At 40.2% G+C, this 25,377-nt stretch overlaps 1 protein-coding gene across 10 annotated transcripts in view; it reads left to right on the forward strand.

Moving 5' to 3' along the window:
- The window catches only part of SENP7 (SUMO specific peptidase 7), a 182,446-nt gene that overhangs the window by 97,328 nt on the left and 59,741 nt on the right, over positions 1-25,377 (forward strand). For 4 of the 10 annotated variants that reach the window (XM_003261745.4, XM_004091726.3, XM_012501064.2 and 1 more), the window contains one exon: positions 7,578-7,772. The exons of the other annotated variants lie outside the window; for them this stretch is intronic. In XM_003261745.4, the coding sequence (XP_003261793.2) occupies positions 7,578-7,772 (195 nt within the window). The remainder of the gene's footprint in view (positions 1-7,577; positions 7,773-25,377) is intronic. 10 annotated transcript variants of the gene reach the window in all.

Here is a 25,377-nt window from a genome sequence, read left to right on the forward strand (position 1 = left end):
TCTCCTAATGCTATCCCTCCCCCCTCCCCCCACTCCACAACAGACCCCGGTGTGTGATGTTCCCCTTCCTGTGTCCAAGTGTTCTCATTGTTCAATTCCCGCCTATGAGTGAGAACATGTGGTGTTTGGTTTTTTGTCCTTGCAATAGTTTGCTGAGAATGATGGTTTCCAGCTTCATCTATGTCCCTACAAAGGACATGAACTCATCCTTTTTTATGGCTGCATAGTATTCCATGGCCATAAAAAAATGTGCCACATTTTTTCAATCCAGTCTATCATTGATGGACATTTGGCTTGGTTCCAAGTCTTTGCTATTTTGAATAGTGCAGCAATAAACATACGTGTGCATATGTCTTTATAGTAGCATGATTTATAATCCTTTGGGTATATACGCAGTAATGGGATTGCTGGGTCAAATAGTGTTTCTAGTTCTAGATCCTTGAGGAATCGCCACACTGTCTTCCACGATGGTTGAACTAGTTTACAGTCCCACCAACAGTGTAAAAGAGGAACACCTATTATTCTTAGATTTGGTCATTTAACGTAATCCCAGACTTCTTGGAGGCTTTGTTCATATTTTCTTATCCTTTTTTCTTTGTCTTTGTTGGATTGGGTTAATTTGAATACCTTGTTTTCGAGCTCTGAATTTCTTTCTTCCACTTGTTCAATTCTATTGCTGAGACTTTCCAGAGCATTTTGCATTTCTGTGTGTCCAAAGTTTCTTGAAATTTTGATTGTTTTTTATTTATGCTATCTATCTCCTTGAAATTTGTCCCTTCGCCTCTTTTTTGGACACCTTACATTTGGCTTCATTTTTTAGACTTCCTTACATTTGGCTTCACCTTTCTTTGGTGCCTCCCTGATTAGCTTAATAACTAACCTCCTGAATTCTTTTTCAGGTAAATCAGGGATTTCTTCTTGGTTTGGGTCCATTGCTGGTGAGCTAGTATGATTTTTCAGAGGTGTTAAAGAACCTTATTTTGCCATATTACCAGAGTTGGTTTTCTGGTTCCTTGTCATTTGAGTAGGCTCTGTCAGAGGGAAGGTCTAGGGCTGAAGGCTGTTGTTCAGATTCCTTTGTCCCACAGGGTGTTCCCTTGATATAGTACTCTCTCCCTTTTCCTATGAATATGGCTTCCTGAGAGCAGAGCTGTAGTGATTGTTATCTTTCTTTTGGATCTAGCCATCCAGCTATTCTACCAGGCTCTGGGCTGGTACTGGCGGTTGTCTGCACAGAGTCTTGTGGCCTGAACCATCTATGGGTCTCTCAGCCATGGATACCAGCACAGTATTTGGGGTGTCCTGGGTCATGCTGGTTCACTCTGCTTCCTTCAGGAGGTGTGTGGGTCCTCTTAGGCTTCCTGATTTATTCCTGCAGTTGTTCTGGAGCAAAAATTCATGATGCGAGCTTCCACATGCTGCTCTGTCTGTCGAGTCAGAGCTGCAATCTAGTCTGCCTCCCATCTACCATTATCCCCTTTTGTTCCCAGTTCTGGAGGCAAGAAATCCAGTCAAGGTATTTTGAGGGCTGTGAGAGAAGGGCCTGTGCCAGGCCTCTCTCTTTGGCTTGTAGATGGCTGTCTTCTCCCTGTGTCTCTTCACATTGTTTTCTCACTGTGCGTCTCATTGTGGTTTTGATTTTTATTTCTCTAATGATCAGTGATGTTGTGCTTTTAAAATATTATTGTCTGCATGTGTGTCTTCTTTGGAAAGGTGTCTGTTCATGTCCTTTGCCCACTTTGTAATGGGGTTGTTTGCTTTTTTTCGTGTTAATTTGTTTAAGTTCCTTGTAAACTCTGGAAATTAGACATTTGTTAGATGGATAGATTGCAAAAACTTTCTCCCATTCTATAGGGTGTCTGTTCACTCTAACAATAGTTTCTTTTGCTGTGCAGAAGCTGTTTAGTTTAATTAGATCCCATTTGTCAATTTTTGCTTTTGTTGCAATGGCTTTTGGCATTTTTGTCATGAAATCTTTGCCTGTGCCTGCCTATGTCCTGAATGGTATTGCCTAGATTTTCTTCTAGGTTTTTTATACTTTTAGGTTTTACATTTAAGTCTTTAATCCATCTTGAGCTAATTTTTATATATGGTGTGAAAATGGGGTTCAATTTCAATTTTTTGCATATGGCTAGTTCTTTTCCCAGCATCATTTATTAAATATGGAGCTCTTTGTCCATTGCTTGTTTTTGTCAGGTTTGTCAAAGATCACAGAATTGTAGGTGTGTAGTCTTATTTCTGGGCTCTTTATTCTTTTCCATTAGTCTGTGTGTTTATTTTTGTACCAGTACCATGGTGTTTTGGTTACTATAGCCCTATAACATGGTTTGAAGGGAGGTAAGGTGATTCTTCCAGTTTTTTTCTTTTTGCTTAGGATTGCCTTGGTTATACGGGGTTCTTTTTGGTTCCATATGAATTTTAAAGTAGTTTTTTCTAATTCTATGAAGAATGTCGTTGGTAGTATGATAGGAATAGCATTGAATCTGTAAATTGCTTTGGGATGTGTGGCCATTTTAATATTGATACTTTCTATCCATGAGCCTGGGATGTTTTTCCATTTGTTTGTGTCTTCTCTGATTTTTTTAAGTAATGTTTTATAGTTCTCCTTATAGAGATCTTTCACCTCCCTGGTTAGCTGTATTCACAGGTATATTATTCTTTTTGTGGCTGTTATGAATGAGATTGCCTTTGTGATTTGGCTCTCCACTTGGCTGTTGTTGGTATATAGGAATGCTAGTGATTTTTGTATATTGATTTTTTTTTTTATCCTGAAACCTTGTTCAAGTTGTTTTATCAGCTGAAGGAGCTTGACTTGTGTTGAGACTATTGGGTTTTCTAGATAGTTGTTGCAGCACTTTTTATTCTGATTATGGTATAAATGGATATTTTCAGGAGTTTCTTGAAGTATCTATTGGCAGTCTCAGTTATCTGGAATCTTTTGGCAAATTAGTATTGAGGATGTAGTATAATGTAATAGGACAGATGAAAAACCGCCAAAGATAATAGGCTCAGGTTCTTCCACTAGGAAAGCTACTTATACTTGGGCAGCTTATTTAACTTTTCTGAGCTTTGGGTTCTTCATGTTTACAATAAAGAGAGGACTAATTTATTTTAAAGTTCTCCAAGGATCTAAAATGTTATGCTGTCTGGAACATAATGAAAAGAACATAGTGTGTTTATGTAGGGAAAAATAGTTGTAAAATTTTTAATTAGGGGATGTGCATTTTTTTAGCCATAGTGCCATTGCACACTTAATAGACTACAGGATAGTGTAAACATAATTATATATTCACTAGGAAGCCACAAAATTCTTGTGACATGTTTTGTTGTGATACTCACTTTATGGCGGGGGTCTGGAACTGAACCGGCCCTGTCTCCAAGTATATGCGTACACTTTTGTTTAAGTGAAAATGTGAACTTCACTGTACTTTGTTACCTTTGTTGTTTTATGCAGAGGCATCTAGAATGATGAATCCTTTCCGGAAGATTTTCAGTTTACTTTTCCCAGACCCATCAGAGGAAATCACTGTTTGTGGTAGCTATATGAAATGTATTTCTTAAATTGTAAGACTTGAAACTTGAAATTACTTCTTGATCCATGGGCTATAGAATGGATGTTTTATTAGCAGGCATGAAAACAACACGAATTCTCTTGTACTTCCCCATCAGAGCTCCTGGGTGACTAGGTGCATTGTCAACGAGCTGTAATATTTTGAAAAGAATTTTATTTATTTTTTTTTCTGAGTGGCAGTTCTCAAAGGTGGTGGTAAGTGATTCAGTGATACATGCTGTAAACAGATGTGCTGTCATCCAGTCATCCAGACGTTGTAGTTTCCATTTTTAGAGTACAGGCAGAGTAGATTTAGCTTTTTTTTTGAGACAGAGTCTTGCTCTGTCGCCCAGGCTGGAATGCAGTGGCATGATCTCATTGCAACCTCCGCCTCCCAGGTTCAAGTGATTCTCCTGCCTCAGCCTCTGAAGTAGCTGGGACTACAGGTGTGCACCACCATGCCTGGCAAATTTTTTTTTTTTTTTTTTAGTAGAGATGGGGTTTCACCGTGTTAGCTAGGCTGGTCTTGAACTCCTGACCTCAAGTTATCTGCCAACCTCTGCCACCCAAAGTGCTGGGATTACAGGCATGAGCCACCATGCTCGGCCCAATTTAGCATAATTCTTAAGGGCCACTGGATCTTTTGTATGGTAATTGAGCACTGGCTTCACAGATAAGACACCAGCTTCATTAGCCCCTAACAAGAGAGTCAGCCTGTCTTTCGAACTTATGCATTGACTTTTCCTTTCTAGGTATGGAATTCCTAGATGTCATTTTATTCCAGTAGAAGGATCTTTCATCTACACTGAAAATCTGTTGTTTAGTGTAGCCACCTTCATCAGTTATCCCAGCTAGATCTTCTGGATAACTTGCTGCAGCTTCTCCATCAGTACTTGTTGCTTCACCTTGCATTTCATGTTATGGAGATAGTTTTTTATTTTTATTTTTTATTGGTTTTTTTTTTTTTTTTTTTTTTTGAGGCAGGGTCTCATTCTGTTGCCCAGCATGGCTCATTTCAGCTTTGACCTCCCAGCTGGCGCCATGATGGCTCACTACAGCCTTGATCTCCCAGGTTAAAGTGATCCTCTCACTTCAGTCTCCCGAGTAGCTGAGGCTACAGGTGCATGCCACCATACTCAGCTAACATTTTCTATTTTTTGTAGAGACAGGGTCTCACTATGTTGCTCAGGCTGAGACAACTTCTTTTCTTAAAGCTTGTAAACCAACTTTTCTTCTGCAGCTTCCTAACCTCTCTCAGTCTTCATAGAATTGAAGAGAGTATCTTGCTCTGAGTTAGGCTTTGGCTTAAGGGAATGTTGTGGCTGATTTGATCTTGTGTTCAGACTACTATAACTTTCTCCATATCATCAGTAAGACTGTTCTGCTTTCTTATTATTTGTATATTCATAGGAGTAGCACTTTTTTTTCCTTTTTTTTTTTTTTTTTGAGATGGAGTGTTGCTCTGTTGCCCAGGCTGGAATGCAGTGGCAGTATCTTGGCTCACTGCAACTTCAGCCTCCTGGGTTCAAGTGATTCTTCTGCCTCAGCCTCCTGAGTAGCTGGGATTGCAGGTGCCTGCCACCACACCTGGCTAATTTTTGTATTTTTAGTAGAGACGGGGTTTCACCATGTCGGCCAGGCTGGTCTTGAATTCCTGACCTCAAGCGATCTGCCTGCCTCAGCCTCCCTAAGTGCTAGGATTATAGGTGTGAGCCACTGCACCTGGCCAGGAGTAGCACTTTTAAATTTGTTCAAGAACTATTCTTTCGCATTCACAACTTGACTCTTTGCAGCAAGCAGTCTTGCTTTCAGCCTGTCTCAGCTTTCAACGTGCTTTCCACACTAAGTTAATAGTAATTTTTAGTTGTGTTTTTTTTTTTTTTTGAGACAAGGACTTGCTCTCTTTCCCAGGCAAACAGAGGTGGCGCAATCCTAGCTCTCTGCAGCCTTGAATTCCTGGGGTCAAGTGATGCTCCTCTCTCAGCTTCCGAAGTAGCTCAGACTACAGGCATGTACTTCCATGGCTGGATGGCTCGTTAATTATGTTTTGTAGAGATGGAGTCTTGCCGTGTTGCCCAGGCTGGCCTCAGTCTCCTGGCCTCAAGTGATTGTCCCACCTTGACCTCCCAAAGTGCTGGGATTGCAGGTGTGAGCCACCACACCCGGCCATTTCTAGCTTTTGATTTAAAGTGAGAGACTTGGGACTCTTCCTTTCACGTGAATATTGAGGCCATGATAGCACTGTTAATTGGCATAATTTCAATATTGCTGTGTCTCAGGGGATAGGGAGGAGGCCTGAGGAGAGAGAGAGAGAGGTAGGGGAATGGTTGGTAGGTGAAGTAGTCAGAACACACACAACGTTTGTTAATTAAGTTCAATGTCTTATGCGTGCGTGGTTTGTGGTGCTTCAAAGCAATTACAATTGTGCCATCAAATATCACTGATTATAGATCATCATAATAGATATAATAATAATGAAAAGATTGAAATATTTTGAGAATTACCGAAATGTGACACAGAGACACAAAGTGAGCACGTGCTGTTGGAAAAATCATGCTGATAGATGTGTTCTACTCAAGGTTGCCACAAACCTTGCATTTGTGAAAAACACAGTATCTGTGAAGTGCAGTAAAGTGAAGCACAATAAAATGAGGTATGCTTGTACTCCGGCCCTTTCTATATATTGTTTCTTACAAACAAAGTATAAGTAAAGTATTGCTAGTGGCATATTGATAACAGTCAACCGGGCATTTGGAAAACTTTAAAATTACATAACAAGAACTTAAAAAAGTCACAATAATTTGGCTTGGGCCAGTGAATTCTGGGCTGAATATCAATATTGAAGGCATTATTGTAGTGTGGCAAAGTAATGTTCATAATAATGACTGGCCAGCAAAGTAAAGATTGCACTAATTTTATACCAAATGTACTTCTTTATGTATCAAATGTACATCTTCTGTTTAAGAAGATGTCAGGCTTATATAGTGCATTTGATATAAAACTCACCAATTTATGGTCTGGAGACTTAAAAATACAGTCCAGGCTAGATGCAGTGGCTCACACGTGTAATCTCAGAATTTTGGGAGGCTGAAGTGGGAGGATTGCTTGAGCCCAGGAGTTTGAAACCAGCCTGGGCAACATAATGAGACATGGTTATTACAGAAAATAAAAAAGTTAGCTGGGTGTGGTGGCTTGTGCCTATAGTCCCAGCTACTTGAAACCAGCCTGGGCAACATAATGAGACATAGTTACTACAGAAAATAAAAAAGTTAGCTGGGTGTGGTGGCTTGTGCCTATAGTCCCAGCTACTTAAGAGGCTGAGGTGGGAGGATTACTTGAGCCGGGAGGTCGAGGCTGCAGTGAGCTGTGATTGTGTCACTGCACTCCAGTCTGGGCAACAGAGTGAGACCCTGTCTCAAAAAAGAAAAACCATCTAAGCAGAAACTTTAATTTTCTAAACATTTAAATGTATTGACTCTTTTCCTGATGCTATTATATATTAGCATATATGTTATCACCATTATATGTGCTGTTTCAGTTATGGAATCTTTCATTACCAGAGATGCAATCTGAATGGTGTCTTGTTGGATTTATCATTTGTCATTTCCCAATTGCAAGTATGTAAATTACTTATCAAAGACATTTCTGTTAAATGAGAAGAACAAAGATTTCTTGAATTGATTTGTAGTAAGCTGTGTCTTTAATAATTTCTGGAAAAGGAAAGCAGTTTTAGAGAAGAATTTGTTAAAATTTTAAGCCCCTCAATGGCATCCATTAGTATAATTAAAGACATTGTAGTGGCAGGCTAATCTATGTTATAAGTGATAAGAAACAAGTGCTTCTATAAAGAAAAAGATTGTGTTTTTCTAAATTTTTGAGTATTTATGGGTTAATTTCTAGGGTAGTATAGTTCGAACGGCTTTCTTGTGCTAAGATGGCAATGATTGAAAATTCAGCTTCCTGGAATACATTTTTTTTTTAACTGAAAACTTCAGTACAGTACAGTGTTTGTTATTCTGTGTGACAGGATACCCAGAGTTATATTGACGAATGTCCTGGGAACGGAGTTAGGAAGAAAATACATAAGGACCCCACCTGTAACTGAGGGAAGTTTGAGTGATACAGACAACTTGCAATCAGAGCAACTTTCTTCATCATCTGATGGCAGCCTAGAATCTTATCAAAGTCTAAACCCTCACAAGAGCTGTTATTTATCTGAAAGGTATGTTTAGTGATAACTTTACTCAAAATAATTATATTTATTTTTATGTATCCTTCCCTGTTCTTTTTCACAGATACATTATTGCTAAATGTGAGGTAAATGTGCTCTGATAGCTGGTATTATTTTTCTCCGCTGGTGGCTGGAATGGCTATTGGAACCAACAGTCCATGGTTAATAATGTGTTTCAGAACCACTGGCCACCATACTTGTATTTTGGAAAAATGGATACAGATACTTAATGAAAATCTGGTAACCTATTTCAGTATCCCAGTTTGTCTGGTGTAATTGAAATCCATTCCTCTGACATTAGTCTATTCCCCTCTTTTTTTCTGTTCTATTTGTCCATCTGTCCATCTACCCATTCAGTCTTGTCTGTTATTTTATTTTACTTTAATTTTTTTGAGGCAGAGTCTCGTTCTGTCACCCAGGCTGGAGTGCAGTGGCGCGATCTCCGCTCACTGCAACCTCTGCCTCCCAGGTTCAAGTGATTCTCCTACCTCAGCCTCCCAAGTAGCTGGGACTACAGGCACGTGCCACCACGCCCAGCTAATTTTTTATAATTTTTAGCAGAGACAGGGTTTCACCGTGTTAGCCAGGATGGTCTCGATCTCCTGACCTCGTGATCTGCATGCTTCGGCCTCCCAAAGTGCTGGGATTACAGGTGTGAGCCACTGCCCCGGCCTTGTCTGTTATTTTTATATTCAGACCCCAGAATTTTAACTAGTACTTAGTGCTCAGTAAATATTTTTTGAATGAATGGCTGAACACATTCCTTAAAAATTGGTTTGAGATTTTCCATTAACAAATGGAAAAGCTGAATTCCATTGACAAATGTAGCTTGTTGTGCCAATAAGAGAAATGCAGATCTGAAGTTGCCTTTGTTTTAAGCTCTAGGAGAGGATTGTGTGTGAACTGGAAATAAGAAAAAATCTGTGGCACAAAGCTAGGGATGGTCAGTTAGTAAATTCTATTAGATTTATAAACTTCCATTTGCTACAAGCTTCTGAAGCTTCTCTTTTTATTTTCTGTGTTCAGCCTGTAGGATACTTTTTATATAAATGAAAAGTTGATTATCTTAATTTTTTTCCCCCCAAACTATCCAAAGCTAACTTCTGGTTTGTATTTCTATTGTAAGCCTAATTACATTAAATAGTACTTATAGTTGCCTTTTTAAATATCTACAACAAATTTTATTATTTTAAACTCTTTAATTTCTATGAATTCTTGAATTTTTCTTCTTTTGGAAAATATTGTCATCTAGGTTCTACTTAGTGAATTAGTAAAGACAGTTTTAACTTTCTACTTTATTAGGTCTCTTGCTAAGTTTTTCCCCCAAAATGAGAATTTCGGTGGCATTATTCAGTTACTAAATGTAATGTGTAATTGGGGAAATTAGTAATGTATCTATCAAGTGGCTCATGCCTATAATCCTAGCCCTTTGGGAGGCTGAGGCACGAGGATCACTTGAGGCGAGGAGTTCAAGACCAGCCTAGGCAGCATAGTGAGATCTTGTTTCTGCTAAAAATGAAGAAAATGAGCCAGGTGTGATGGTACATGCTTGTAGTCTCAGCTACTTGGGAGGCTGAGGTGGGAGGATTGCTTGAGCCCAGGAGTTCAAGATTGCAGTGAGCTGTGATTGCCACTGCATCTTAGCCTGCGTGACAGGGCAAGACCCTGTCTCAAAAACAACAGCCAGGCATGGTGGCTCACGCCTGTAATCCCAGCACTTTGGGAGGCCGAGGCAGGTGGATCATCTGAGGTCAGGAGTTCGAGATCAGCCTGACTAACATGGTGAAACCTTGTCTCTACTAAACATACAAAATTAGCCGGGCACGGTGGCAGGGGCCTATAATCCCAGCCACTCGGGAGGCTGAGGCAAGAGAATTGCTTGAACCTGGGAGGTGGAGGTTGCAGTGAGCTGAGACCGCACCATTGCACTCCAGCCTGGGCAACGAGTGAAATTTCATCTCAAAAAACACACAAAAAACAATAACAACAACAACAACAACAAAAGTACCTATCCACGTTGCAGTATAGCTGTTTATTTCTACCTCCTCTGCTATACCATGAGCTCCTTGAGGAGAAGAGGTATTGTGTCTTATTTGCATTTATACCTAGGACTTAGCTCACTGTATACTAAATTTTTTGCACTTGGGTTAATGCTTATGTCATTTAATGTAAACTTCAGTTTTCTGAGTTGTAAAAAGAGAAGTAATTTTGAATGCCCTATCTACCTCACAAAAATGTTCTTTTTCTTTTCTTTTTTTTTTTTATTATACTTTAGGTTTTAGGGTACATGTGCACAGTGTGCAGGTTTGTTACATATGTATCCATGTGCCATGTTGATTTCCTGCACCCATTAACTCGTCATTTAGCATTAGGTATATCTCCTAATGCTATCCCTCCCCCCTCCCCCAACCCCACAACAGTCCCCGGAGTGTGATGTTCCCCTTCCTGTGTCCATGAGTTCTCATTGTTCAATTCCCACCTATGAGTGAGAACATGCGGTGTTTGGTTTTTTGTCCTTGCGATAGTTTACTGAGAATGATATTTTCCAATTTCATCCATGTCCCTACAAAGGACATGAACTCATCATTTTTTATGGCTGCATAGTATTCCATGGTGTATATGTGCCACATTTTCTTAATCCAGTCTATCGTTGTTGGACATTTGGGTCGGTTCCAACTCTTTGCTATTGTGAATAGTGCCGCAGTAAACATACGTGTGCATGTGTCTTTATAGCAGCATGATTTATAGTCCTTTGGGTATATAACCAGTAATGGGATGGCTGGGTCAAATGGTATTTCTAGTTCTAGATTCCTGAGGAATCGCCACACTGACTTCCACAATGGTTGAACTAGTTTACAGTCCCACCAACAGTGTAAAAGTGTTCCTATTTCTCCACATCCTCTCCAGCACCTGTTGTTTCCTGATTTTTTTAATGATGGCCATTCTAACTGGTGTGAGATGGTATCTCACTGTGGTTTCGATTTGCATTTCTCTGATGGCCAGTGATGATGAGCATTTCTTCATGTGTTTTTTGGCTGCATAAATGTCTTTTTTTTTTTTTTTTTTTTTTTTTTACTTTTCTTTCTGTACCTTTTTTTTTTTTTTTTTTTTTTTTATTATACTTTAGGGTTTAGGTACATGTGCACATGTGCAGTTTGTTACATATGTATCCATGTGCCATGTTGATTTCTGCACCTTAACTCGTCATTTAGCATTAGTGTATTCCTATGCTGTCCTCCCCTCCCCCACCCACACAGTCCCGAGTTGATGTTCCCTTTCTGTCCATGAGTTTCATTGTTCAATTCCACCTATGAGTGAAATGCGTGTTTGGTTTTTGTCTTGCGATAGTTTACTGAATGATGTTTTCCATTTATCATGTCCTACAAGGACACGAACTCATCATTTTTTATGGCTGCATAGTATTCCATGGTGTATATGTGCCACAATAAATGTCTTCTTTTGAGAAGGGTCTGTTCATGTCCTTTGCCCACTTTTTAATGGGGTTGTTTGTTTTTTTCTTGTAAATTTGTTTGAGTTCATTGTAGATTCTGGATATTAGCCCTTTGTCAGATGAGTAGGTTGCAAAAATTTTCTCCCATTCTGTAGGTTGCCTGTTCACTCTGATGGTAGTTTCTTTTGCTGTGCAGAAGCTCTTTAGTTTAATTAGATCCCATTTGTCAATTTTGGCTTTTGTTGCCATTGCTTTTGGTGTTTTAGACATGAAGTCCTTGCCCACGCCTATGTCCTGAATGGTATTGCCTAGGTTTTCTTGTAGGATTTTAATGGTTTTAGGTCTAACATTTAAGTCTTTAATCCATCTTGAATTAATTTTTGTATAAGGTGTAAGGAAGGGATCCAGTTTCTTTTCCTTTCAATCTCACTTCTGAGAATTCTTTGTGCCCATAAAATATTATAAATAAAATAAATGAAAATATTATTGAAGGTACTTTCTGTTGGAGAAAAAGTTGTGATGATTGAGCTTTAAGTCAAATGATGAGCAAAAAAAAGGAAAAAGATTAAAAGAAAAAACTTATGATGTGCCATTGCCATGGAACTCAGATGATGTCAGTGCACATTTATGTTGTTATGAAAAATTGCACTTTTAAAGATTGTATGAAACAATCAAATTGTAATCTGTACACTTCTGCCTTTATGCCATTCTGGGGCTAAGGTTTAATAATATTAATAGGTATAATATTTCCAGTCATTCCCCAAAAACTATTCAGTGGGAACACTAGCTCTCCTTTAAATCCTTTCTAAATAGATGTGGAATTTCCAGGTGGTTTTGATGTGGACCTTGAAAATCATTCTCTTAGTGACAATTTTATTTGATTCGTGTATTTGGAATAAGCATGAACTTTGGAGCCAGACATCTGGATTAAGATATTAGCTATACTGCTAATACACTGACTTACCTTGGGCAAGTTTCTTACCCTGTCTTTAAAGCAGGGATAATAATACACACCTTATTGGGTTAGTGTGCAGATTTAAGGAGATGATCCATGTAAAGTCCCAAGTATAATGCCAGGAAGTTAGTAGGTGATTATTAAAAGTTAGTTATTATTTTTGTGTCTCTCTTATTGGTGCTGATATCGAAAGTACTATTAAAGGATATTGCTATAGTTGATGTTACTGAAGTCTTCTACAGAGAGGGTGCCAACATGTGTTCCTGAGTCCACTATTGTCATCACCATTGCTGCCAAAGCAATTGTTATGGCTTTGTTAGCCTCCCCATTTAATTTAACAAATACTGAACTCCTTAAACCAAGCGTTAGTTCTTTCTTCCCTTAAGATGAATTTGTTAATCTTAACCCTAAGATCATATGGAATTAAAAAAGAGCCCAAATAGCCAAAGCAGTCCTGAGTGAAAAGAATAAAACTGGAGGCATTACACTACCTGACTTCAAAATACATTACAAGGCTATAGTAACCAAAACAGCATGGTATAAAAACAGATCCATAGGCCAGTGGAACAGAACAGAGAACCTATAAATAAATCCATGTATTTACAGCCAACTGATTTTCAACAAAAGGTGCCAAGAACATACACTGGGGAAAGGACACCCTCTTCAACAGCGATCCTGGGAAAATATGCAGAAGAGTGAAACTAGACCCCTATCTCTCACCACATATAAAAAATCAACCCAAGATAGATTAAATACTTTAAACGTAAGACTTGAAACTATAAAACCACTGGAAGAAAACATAGGGGACATGCTTCTGGACATTGGTCTAGGCAAAGATTTTTTGACTAAGACCTCAAAAGCACAGGCAACAACAAAAAATACATAAATGAGACTATATTAAGCCGAATGGCTTCTGCACAGCTAAGGAGCCAACTCGTCAACAGAGTGAAGAGACAACTTCCAGAATGGGAGAAAATGTTTGTAAACTATTCATCCAAGAAGGGACTGATACCCAGAATATATGAGGAATCCAAACAACTCAACAGTAAAAATAAACAAATAATCCCACTAAAAAGTGTGCAAGTGACATAAAAAGACATTTCTCAAAAGAAGACATACAAATGGCAAACAGGTATGTGAACAGTGCTCAGCATTGCTAAGTATAAGGGAAAAGCAAATCAAAACTACAATGAGATATCATCTTACCTCAGCTAGAATGGCCGTTAGAAAGACAAAGAATAGCAGATGTTGGCAAGGATGTGGAGAAAAGGGAACTCTCATACACTGTTGGTGGGAATGTAAATTGGTGTAACTATTATGGAAAGCAGTATGGAGATTTCTCAGAAAACTAAAATAGATAAAAAAAAAGAAACAAAAAAAACAAAAAAATTTTAAAAAGAAACATAAAAATAGAACCACTGTACAATCCAGTAGTCCTGCTACTGGTATTTATCTAAAGGAAAGGAAGTCAACATACCAAAGAGATACATGCACCTACCATGATTTTTTGCAGTACTATTCACCATAGCAAAGATACAGAATCAACCTAAGTGTCCCATCAGTGGATAATGAAAATACAGTGTCTGTATACATAATGGAATACCATTCAGCCATAAAAAAAATGAAATCCTGTCATGTGCAGCAACATGGGTGGAACTAGAGGTCATTACATGAAATAAGACAGGCACTTCTTTCTAGATAAATATTGGATGTTCTCTCTCATATGTGAGAGCTTAAATAAGTTGATCTCATAGAGGCAGAGTGTAGAATTATAAACACTAGAGGCTGGGAAGTATATGTGTGGTGGGGGGCAATGGAGAGAATTTGGTTAATGGCTACTATATAGTTAGATAGAAATAATACGTTTTAATATCCAGTAGCAGAGTAGGGTGACTGTAGTGCATTGTATATTTTTAAATAGCTAGAAGAGAGGAATTGAAATGTTCCCAACACATGGAAATGATAAATACTTGAGGTGATGGATACCCCAGATAATTTGACTTTATCATTACACATTCTGTGCATGTACCAAATATCACATGTACTCATGAGAATGAGTTGTTATAAACCTGTTTGTCCTGTTTAGTCTTTTTGCACACTCCTGCTTCCTCTTACACTTTTCTACCATGCTATGTAGAGCAGGAAGCCCTCACTAGAAGCTGCCAGATGTAGCCACCCAGTCTCAAACTTTTCAGCTTGATTAGCTGTGAGCTAAATAAATTTCTGTTCATTATATTGTATTACCTGGTCTCAGGTATTCAGTTACAGCAACACGAAACAGACTAAGGCATTTATATTTCCCTAATTAGTGAAGTTGAGCATTTTTTCATATGTCTATTGGACATTTGTATATCTTCTTTTTTTTCTTTTTTTAAAATTATTATTATTATACTTTAAGTTTTAGGGTACATGTGCACAATGTGCAGGTTTGTTACATATGTATCCATGTGCCATGTTGGTGTGCTGCACCCATTATCTTCTTTTGATAAATGTCTATTCATTCTGTTACCCATTTTTAAAATTGGATTATTTATTTTCTTTTTATAGAGTTGTTTGAGTTTCCTTACATATTTTAGGTATGTATGTATCCCTAGTGAGATGTATGATTTGTGACTATCTCCCAGTCTATAGGTTGTCTCTCCACTCTGAAAATGATTTCATTGGTTGTACAAAAGCTTTTAATTTTGATGTAATCCCTTTTGTCTGTTTTTTGCTTTTGTTACCTGTGCTTTTTGGGTGAAATCTAAAAAATCATTGCTCAGACCAATGTCATATAGTTATTCCCCTGTTTTCTTTTGGAAGTTTTACATTTTCAGGTCTTATGGTTAAATTTTTAAGCCATTTTGAGTAGATTTTTGTATATGGTGAGAAATAGGGGTATAGTTTCATTCTTCTGCATATGGATATCTAGTTTTCCCAGCAACATTTATTGAAGAGGGTGTCCTTTTGCAGTATATGTTCTTGGTGGCTTTGTTGAAAGTCAATTGACTCTAAATATGGGGATTTATTTCTAGGTTTTCTATTCTGTTCCATTGGTCTATGTATTTGTTTTTTAAAGAGATGGGGTCTTGCTTTGTCATCCAGACTGTAGTGCAGTCCATGATCATAGTTCACTGTACCCTTGAACTCCTGACTTCAAGCAATCTTCCCTCCTCAGCCTCCTGAATAGCTGGGACTACAGGTGTGTACCACCACACCCAGCTGTTTTTATACCAATGTCATGCTGTTTTGGTTACTATAGCTTTGTAATATATTTTGAAGTCAGATAGTGTGATGCCTCCAGCATTGTTCTTTTTGCTCAGTATTGCTTTGGTTATTTGGTGTCTTTTGTGGTTCCATATGAAATTTTGGATTGGTTTTTCTCTTTCTAGGAAGAATATCATTGGCATTGGCATTTTGATTGGGATTACATTTTATTTGCAGATTGCTTTGGGAAATATGGTCATTTTAACACTATTAGTTCTAATCCATGAGCTTGGGATATCTTTCCATTTGTTTATGTCCTCTTTAATTTCTTTCATTAGTGTTTTGTAGTTTCCAATTGAGAGATCTTTCAACTCTATGGTTAAATTTATTCTTAGGTATTTTATTCTGTAGCTGTTCTAAGTGGAATTACTTTATTTTTTTTCCAGCTAGTTCATTGTTGGTATATGCAAACTGATTTTTCTGTGTTGATTCAGTGTCCTGCAATTTTAATGAATTTATTAGTTATAAGAATTTTTGGATGGAGTATTTAGGTATTTCTATATGTATGGTCATGTCATCTGGAAAGAGGGATAATTTGACTGCCTCTTTTCTAATTTGGATGCCCTTTATTTCTTTCTCTTACCTAATTGCTCTGGATAGGACTTCTAGGACTGTGCCGAATAAGAGTGGTGAAGGTGGGCATCCTTGTCTTGTTCCAGTTCTTTGAGGAAAGGCTTCCAGGTTTTATTCAATCAGTATAATTTGGCTGTGGATTTGTCATATAGGGCCTTAATCATGTTGCAATGTGTTACTTCTTTGCCTATTATTTTGAGAGTTTTTATCATGAGGGGATATTGAATATTATCAAATGCTTTTTCTGCATCTGTTGAGGTGATCACATGGTTTTTGCCCTTCATTCTAATATGAGTTGTCACAATTATTGATTTGTGTGTGTTGAACCATCCTTGCATCCCTGAGATAAATCTCACATGATCATGGTGCATTATCTTTTTTGATGTGTGGTTGGATTCTGTTTGCTAGTGTTCTGTTGAGGATTTTTGCATCTGTGTTGCTCATATTGGCCTGAACTTTTTTTTCATGTCCTTGTGTAGTTTTATTATCAGAGTAGTGCTGGCCTTGTAGAATGAGTTAGATAAAATTTCCTCCTCTTAAGTTGTTTGGAATGGTTTGAGAAGAATTGGTGTTAGTTCCTCTCTATAAGATTGATATAATTCAGCAATAAAACTGTCCAGACCTGGGCTTTTCTTTGTTGATAGACCTTTTATTACTGCTTTGATCTTGTTGCTTGTTACTGGTATGTTCAGGTTTTCTCTTTCTTCCTGGTTCAATCTTGCAGGTTGTATGTCTCTTGAGATTTTCCAATTTGCGGGCATATACTTGTTCATAATATCCTCTAATTATTCTTTGTATTTCTGTGGTATCAGTTTTAATGCCTCCTTTTTTTGTTTCTGATTGTATTTATTTCAGTGTCCTTTTTTTTTTTTAATCTTCATCGGTATGGCCAGTGATTTTTGTTTGTCTTTAAAAAACAATTTTTCCTTATTTTGATCCTTTTAATTTTTCTTACTATATTTCATTTAGTCTATGACTTTATTATCTTTTTGTTTCTACTAATTTTGGGTTTAGTTATTGCTTTTCTAGTTTTTTTTAGATGCATCATTTGGTTGTTTATTTGAAATCTTTCTACTTTTTGATTTAGGTGTTTACTGCTATAAATTTCCCTCTTAGCACTGCTTTTGCTGGATCCCATATGTTATGGTATGCTGTATTTCTGTTTTCATTTGTTTTAATACTTTTTAAATTTCTTTTTTATTTTTTTTCCCTTGATCCAGTGGTTCTTCAGGAGCATGTTGTTTAAGTTCCATGTACAGTTTCTAAAGTTCCTTTGTTACTGATTTCTAGTTTTATTCCATTGCAGTCTGAGAAGATAGTTGATATGATTTTGATTTTTAAAAAGTTATTGAGATTTGTTTTGTGTCTTAACATATGGTCTAGGAGAATGTTCCATATGCTGATGAGAAGAATGTGTATTCTGCAGCCTTGGATTAAATGTTTTGTAAATGTCTGTTAGGCCCATTTGATCAATAGTGTAGATTAAGTCTGATACTTTTTTGTTCAGTTTCTGTCTTGATGATCTGTCCACTACTGAGAATAGGGTGTTGAAATCTCCATTATTTTTGTATTGGAGTCTGTCTCTTCTTTTAGATCTAATAATATTTGCTTTATATTTCTATGTTCTCTAATATTAAGTGCGTGTATATTTGGAATTATGTCCTCTTAGCTTATCCCTTTATCATTATATAATGTTGTTCTTTGTCTCTTTTTACAGTTTTTGACTTAAAGTCTACAAATGGAAACCAAAAGCATGACTTAAAATCTGCAAATGGAAACCGAAAGCAGACTTAAAGTTTGATGTATGTATAGCTACTCTTGCATGCTTTTGGTTTCCACTTGTGTGGAATGTTTTTTTTTTTTTTTTCCTGTCAATGTATGTCTTCATAGGTGACGTGAGTAGGGAGCATACAGTTAGGTCATTTTAAAAAAATGGATTCAGCCACTTCATATCTTTCTGGGTTTTTTTTTTTTTTTTGAGACAGAGTCTCGCTCTGTTGCCCAGGCTGGATGCAGTGGCATAATCTTGACTCACTGCAACCTCCACCTCCCAGGTTCAAGCAGTTCTCCTGTCTCAGACTCCCAAGTAGCTGGGACTACAGATGCCCACCACCATGCCTGGCTAATTTTTGTATTTTTAGTAGAGATGGGGTTTCACCATATTGGTCAGGCTGGTCTCTAACTCCTGACCTCAGGTGATCCACCCACCTCAGCCTCCCAAAGTGCTGGGATTACAAGCATGAGTCACTGTGCCTGGCTCATATATTTCAAGTTGGGAATTTAATCCTTTTACATTCAGGCTATTATTAATAGATGAGGACTTAACTCCTGCATTTTGTAAATTGTTTTCTGGGTGTTTTATATATCCTTTTTTTCTTTCTTCCACTTTTATCATTTATCACTTCAGTTTGGTGGTTTTCTGTAGTGACAGTGTTCAACTCCTTTGTCATTTTCATTTGTATATCTGTTCAACAGTTAGTTTTGTACTTTTGGGTATGTTCATTATTTTAGATAGTGCCATTTTGCTTCTGGGTGTAGGATTCTCTTAAGCATTTAACGTAAGTAGGGCCTGTCTAGTGGTGAAGAGTTCCCTTAGCTTTTGCTTATCTGGGAAAAACTCTTACTCATTTATGAAGGATAACTTTGCTAGGTATGGTATCTTTGGCTGGCAGTTTTTTTTTTTCTTTTAGTACTTCAAATATGTCATCTCATTCTCTTCCAGCCTGCATGTTTTCTGTGGAGAAATCTGCTCTTTGATTGATGGAGATTCTCTTATAAGTGTCTAGACATGTTTCTTTTGCTGTTCTTAGAATTTTCTTGTTTTCTATGACTTGGTAGTTTGACCATGATGTGCTGTGGAGAAGACCTTTTTGTATTGTATCTATTTGAGGATCTCTGTATTTCCTGTATCTGTATGTCTAAATCTCTTGCTAGATTTGAAGGCTGAGGTGGGAGGATTGCTTGAGCCCCAGAGTTCAAGGCTGCAGTGAGCTAGAATTGCACCACTCTACTCTAGCTTGGGTGGCTGAGGGAGACCCCACCTCTAAAAAGGTAAAAATTAAAAATAAAATAATAAAAATAAATCTTTTGCTCAACTTGGGAAGTTTTCAGCTATTATTTCTTGAAATATGTTTTCTATCCCTTCAGTTTTTCTCTTTGCCTTCTGGGACATTGAAAATGGAATATTTGGTCATTTTATGGTGTCTTATATGTCATGTAGGCTTTCTTCATTTTTTAATTCTTTTTTTCTTTTTTTATGTGTGTGTTTTTTCAGAAGATCTGTCTTCAAGTTCAGAAGTTCTTCTTGGTCTAGTCTATTGTTGAAGCTTTTGATTGTATTTTTTGTTTCATTAATTGAATTCTTAAGTTCCAGGATTTCTGTTTAGTTTTTTTTCCTTGATATCTATTTATTTCCTGAATTTCCCCTTCAGATCCTGAATTGTTTTCCTAATTTCTTCGTATTGTATATTTGTGTTCTCTTATATCTCCCTCAGTTTAAAAAAATCATTATTTTGAATTCTTTTTCAGATATTTTATGGATTTCCTTTTCACTGAAATATGTTATTGGAGAATTATTATATTCCTTTGTACATGTGATGTTTCCTTTTTCATGTTTCTTATGTTCTTACATTGATATCTGCACATCTGGTTGAACAGTTATTTCTTCCAATTTTATGTATTAGCTTTTGTAGGGAAACTTTTTCTTGTAGATGTGTATATATAGTGTTGCTTGAGTAAGATGCTATGGCTTTGATTCAGTCTGGATGGGCATTATGGTGCAGTCTGTGTATAATTTTTTTGGCTGTAATTAACGTCAGTGGTGTCTGTGTTCCTCAGTGGCTTAGGTTTTTGTTGTTAGTGGAGGCTGTGGTGAGGCTCTGCTGAGATGGAGACTCCAAACAAGCTGGCCCTTAGATACCTGTGGTGGTGGTGGAAGGCTGGATATGCTGGTCCTTGGACCCCCAGGCTTCTAACAGTTGTGCTGGTGGTGGCATATCCTGGTGGGCCAGTTCTCGGGCCTTCAGGTGGGCTTGCTCAGGTGTCATTGTGGCAGCGGTGGTTCATAGACTTTTGTGATGTGTGAGTGGCATTGGTGATGGTAGTAGCTGTGACTGGTCAATCCTTATTCCTTAAGCACTGCACAAGTGGGTGCCTGTGGTGGCTGGGCTAGCCAGTCCCTGAACTTCCAGGAGGCATATGCAGGAACTGCCAGCAGGCTGGTGGGCCTATGCCTAGGTTCCCAGACAGTGCATGTCAGGTAGGCTTGTACTCAGTCCCCCAGAAGCCATCGGTGGTGTGCTCCCTAATCGATCCCTAGTCCCCCTGACAATACATGTGCTCATTGGCAGTGATGGCAGTGGGTAAGATGGACTTGTCCTCTAGCCCCCCTGATGGTGTGTGAAGAAAGTTACAGATGGGGCAGGTTGATTTTCAGGCTCCCAGAAGAATCATGGGGGTAATGACTTAAGCGGTGGCTGGCAGGAAGTGCCTGTCCTTATGCTTCCTGATGGAGTGCACAGGCAGTGGCTGTGGCAGCCTGGGTGTGTCATTTCCCAGGCCTCTGGATGGCGCACTGTGGTGCTGGCAGTGGTGGTAATGATGGCTGTGTAGGCACCAGCAGTGGTGGGCAGGGAAGGCCCCAGGTCCCTGAATGATGTGTGTGGGTGCCGCCAGCAGAAGTTGTGAGGGGGCAGGTCTCTAGTCAGGCTCCTTAGTGGTGTGTGCAAGGCTCTGGCCATAATGGGTGGGTTGGGTTAATCCTTAGACATGTTGACAGTGCACTTGGGTGCCAGCAGTGGTATTGGTCGGTGGGGTGGGCCTGTTTCCAGGCCCCAGAATGGCTCATGCTGGCTGTGATGTTGGTGTATGGGGTAGGCCTATTGTCAGGCCTCTCAATGGTATGTGCTGGTACTGGTGGTAGTTGGTGTGGTGGGTTGATTTTTTTTTTATCCCTGGACAGCACATTCATGTGTTAACAGTGGCAGTGAGCAGGGCTGACCTAGTCTTATGCTCTCTGATTGTGCATGTGGGCACCGGCTGCATTGGGTAGGGCTGGTTGCTTCCCAGGTCCCTCAACCATGCACTCAGGCCCTGGTGATGGTGGGCAGGGAAGGCATGTACTCAGTCCCCTGTATGGTGCACATGGGTGCCAGCAGCAGCAGTTGTTAGGGTCCATTGATTCCAAGGCTCCCAGATGATGTACTTGGGTGCCAACATTGGTGGTGTTGGCAGGGCTTGCCCATTTTTAGGCCCCTGTATGGCATGTGCTAGTGCCTGCAGCAGGTAGGAGACACTTATTCTAGGGGCCTGGGATGTCAGCTGGGAAGGCTGGTCCCCAGACCCTCTGAAAATGTGTGCAGATGTTGTAGCAGCTCTGCCCCTGGAGGGAGCTAGGTTGCTGTTAGTGCCTAGGCAGGCACCTCTCAGGCTCTGGGAGAACATGCTTTGACTCCCTTTGTCCTGGGGGCAGCCTTCCTGGAGCATTGCACTACTTGTTTTCTGGCATGCAGGATACTGTCTGGACTAGAGTGCTGGGGATCTGGCCACACTGCTGGTTCCAGCCAATCTTGCAATGCTGCAGCCTTCTAGGTGGATTTGGGGAATGTCAGCAGACCTTCAGGGATGTGGAAATAGAGGGGCTGTTGGGCCTCAGGGCATGATGTTGTCTGTTGGTAACTAGGCTCTCAAAATGGTGCTGTGTTGCAGCTGCTTGAGTCTCAGGGGATGTGTGGGATCCAGCATGATCTCTCCCTACTGAACAGTGCAGTTATGTGGACTCCAGGCAGCCCCCATATTAGTCTCAGGTCCCGCCAGGGCCAAGGGGCTCTCCTTTACCTAGGATTACAAGAGTCTTCAGTGGAACATGGACTTCTGGGGGTTTCTTGCTTACCTTTTCCTCACAGCAAGGAGTCTGTCCTGGCTCTGAGTGCATCTTAGCCAGGCAAATGCTTCATTTCCCTTTTTCTGTGCCTCAGAGATTCCCTGTCAGTTCTCTGCTGAATTATAGTGTTATTTTTTAGAAGCTGTATTTGATAGGTGGTTATCTAACAGCTGTTTTGGTTCTTAATTGTGGAGGAGGCAAGTGCCAGATACCTCTAGTCAGCCTCTTGAAGCCCCCTCGTTAATTTTTTTTATCGATGTGTTCTTGTAGTTCACTGAAATTCTTTAAGAGGATTATTCTGTATTTCCTGTCTGTCCTTTCACAGATCTTTCTTCAAGGTCCTGTTGTTAGTGGCTTTGCTCATTTTATTTTGGAGGTGTCATGATATCCTGATTTTTCTGATCCTTGTGTCCTTGTCTTGTTGTCTGCTCATTTGAGGGTAGCTACCTTTTTTAGTTTTTACAGTTTTGGCAGAGATGGACCTTCACCATTTAGTCTGGCCTATAATTCTAGATGTGTTAGCTGGTAATGATCCTTGGTAGACAGAGTTTGCTGTTGGGTTCTCTAGATGACTGGGCTGCTGCCTTTGCTCTGAGTTTGGGTAGGTCAGCTGACTGGGCTTTGCTATCGACTGAGACCACTGGAGGTGCTCTGCAATTCATTTGAGCTCTGGATAGTAGTGCAATTGTCTTAGATGGAGAGAGTCACAAGATGTATTCTCTGGCTGTGTGATACTGCTGTTTGAGTTCAGCAGTTGGACGGAGTTGCAGGAGAGGCCCTAAGTTTAGGTGGAGTTGCCCATCAGATGGATAGGACCACCTGTTGCTAAGTAAAAATGCATAGTTGACGTTAGACTCTGCCTGTGTGGGGCCTTGGTGTAGGCTTTGAAGCTGGACTGAGCACTGTTTAATCTCCTAAATGTGGCAGATTTAGCCCCTGCCTTTTGCCAAAATCTGCTGTGGTGGTCATCCTTGTCCTTGGATGGGGTCTGAGGGTGGGCTTTAAGGTTGTGGGGAGTGTTCACTTCATTTACTTATGTGTAATTCCTCATGAGAAGACATTCAAGGTATTTTTTTTTTGTCTATATGTCAATGCTTCAGTAAGTGGCACATGTATATGTATAATACATAGATATATATACACACATGCACACACACACACAACACATCTCCATATATTTATTTTAGTAAATCCTTTCAGTTTGAATCTGTTATACTCTAACAAGAATTAGGTGTTATGATTAAACTTTTTTTGATAAGCTATAGGCAAAAATATATAATTGTTTTCATTAAATTGTTGTCATTTCAAAATTCGTCTTTTATTTTTTTGTATTAGGCCATTCTTGCACTGCTATTAGTGAAATACCCAATACTGGGTAATATATAAGAAATGAGGTTTAATAGACTCACAGTTCTACAGACTGTACAGGAAGCATAGCAGCACTGCTTCTGGGGAGACCTCAGGAAGCTTACAATCGTGGTGATGTCACAGGATCCTTGTGACATCTTTGCCTGAGTTTTGCTTGAGTCTGCTGGGCTTGTTCTGCCCACTTGGCCTCGCAGGCTGTGCTTGGCTCCCACTACTGGCCCGGATTCCATACCTGCCAAGGGCGAGCCAGGTGCAGAGTGGCGAGGGGTGTGTGAGCGAGTGAGTGCTGGGTCTGGCTGCTGTGCACAGCCAGGCATGTCGGCTGTGGTGGGACGGGCATCTCCAGGTGCTGGCATGGGTACTGGCTTCCCACAAGACTGTAGTTGGACTAGTCCTACTGCAAGTGGCTTCCACTGCTGGCACCGGGGATTGAGGTGGTGCCCAGAAGCTTGGAGACACCAGGAACTGCAGAGCCCCAAAGAGGGTGTCACAGCCCTGGCTAGGGGAACTCTTAGGTCTGGGCTCCCTTAAGGGCCACAGCTCTTCTCTCCTTCTGTCTTCTCTTCTTCTAGTCGCCCCCAGCATGGCAAGAGTGTGTAGCACCCTTTTTAGCCCTGTTTGTATTATAGTTTTTCCAGTCCTGCCACTCGGCAGGTCGTGAATTCTTGTCCTGTGTCCAGGAAGAATTAGGTACGTGGACAACTGGAGGGTGAGTAAGGTAAAGTTGTGCTTTATTGAGTGACAGTACAGCTCTCAGGAGACCCGAAGTGGATAGCTCCTATTTGCAGGCAGGCCATCCTGTCGAGTGTACAGCTCTCAGCTGAGGGGGGACCCACAGTGGGTAGCTCCTCTCTGCAGGCAAGTAGTCCTGATATCTGCCCGAGTCTAGCTGAGTCCAGGTGTTTTTATGGGCTTCGGAGGGTAGGAAGTGCATGCTTATTGGTCCATAGGCAGCCATGGGTCAGCCTGGAGAAAGCACCATAAGTTGTCACTCTGGTCCACGGAACTGGGAGCCTGGGCCCTAGGCTTCAGGCTGTCCCAGGCCTGAAGGAGGGGCTTCACTGGGGACACTCCCCTTTCTGCCCAGGAGCTGGTCTGCCTCCCACTGCCATCAACCTCCTGTCCCCAGTGCCCAGCCATTTCATGCTGAGGGGTTCCTGCAGGCCCACACTGAGCTGCGCTCAGCATCCTCTTCCCTTCTGTGCTTTTTGGCCCCCAAAGTCCAGAGGGGGCTGAGGTGGCAGGAGGCTGGCATGTACCCGAGCATGTGTATACCTGGCCAGGTTGTGACAGCGCCTGGCCTTGGCCTCAACTTTGCTCCAGAATTGTAGTGGGCACTGAAAGTGGAGAGGCTGGGCAGTGGAAGCAGACACTTCTGAGCCTGTGGGGGCATGGGGGCCTTCCCGGGCTCCTTAGAGTACAAGAATGCCCAGGTTTGCAGCTGTGGCTGTGTGGCTGCAGCAGTGCTGGGGAAGGCAGGGCTCCTGTCCCTCCAACTTGGAAGGGGGGTGGGGCTTCTGTCTGTTCCCAGCTCCCACCAGCTCTGTGGAATTTGCAGTCCCGGCTGTGCCTCCCCCACTGCAGCCGGCCTCTTTGCAGCAGCTGCTCCAGATGGGCTGCTGCTGCTGCCATCAGTGGAAAGCAAAGGGGGAGCAGGCACATCACATGGTGAAAGCAGGAGCAAGAGAAAGAGGGGGGAGGCTGCTACACACTCTTAACCAGATGTAGCAAGAACTCACTCACTATCATGAAGACAGCACCAAGCCTTGAAGGATCTGCTCCCATGACCTAAACACCTCTCACCAGGCCTCACCTCCAGCATTGGGGATATAATTCCCCATGAGATTTGGTCAGGGACGATTATCCAAACTAAATCATTTTTAGTGAATATGTTTTTAAAAATTTCTTATATGAGTTTCTGTTAGTATTTGTCCTTATTAGGGTGCTCATCTCTTATTCATTTTAAAAACTCTCATTAAAGGTATTGACTCTTTGTAATATGTGTTGTAAATTGTTTTTCAAGTTTGCTATACTACAATTTCTTTATAGTATCTTCTTTGATATAGAAGACTTTTAGTTTATTTTGCAAAATATGTTAGTGTTTAACTCCTGTGTTTTGGCT

Source organism: Nomascus leucogenys, chromosome 21 (assembly GCF_006542625.1).
Source record: "Nomascus leucogenys isolate Asia chromosome 21, Asia_NLE_v1, whole genome shotgun sequence".
Taxonomy (NCBI): Eukaryota; Metazoa; Chordata; class Mammalia; order Primates; family Hylobatidae; genus Nomascus; species Nomascus leucogenys.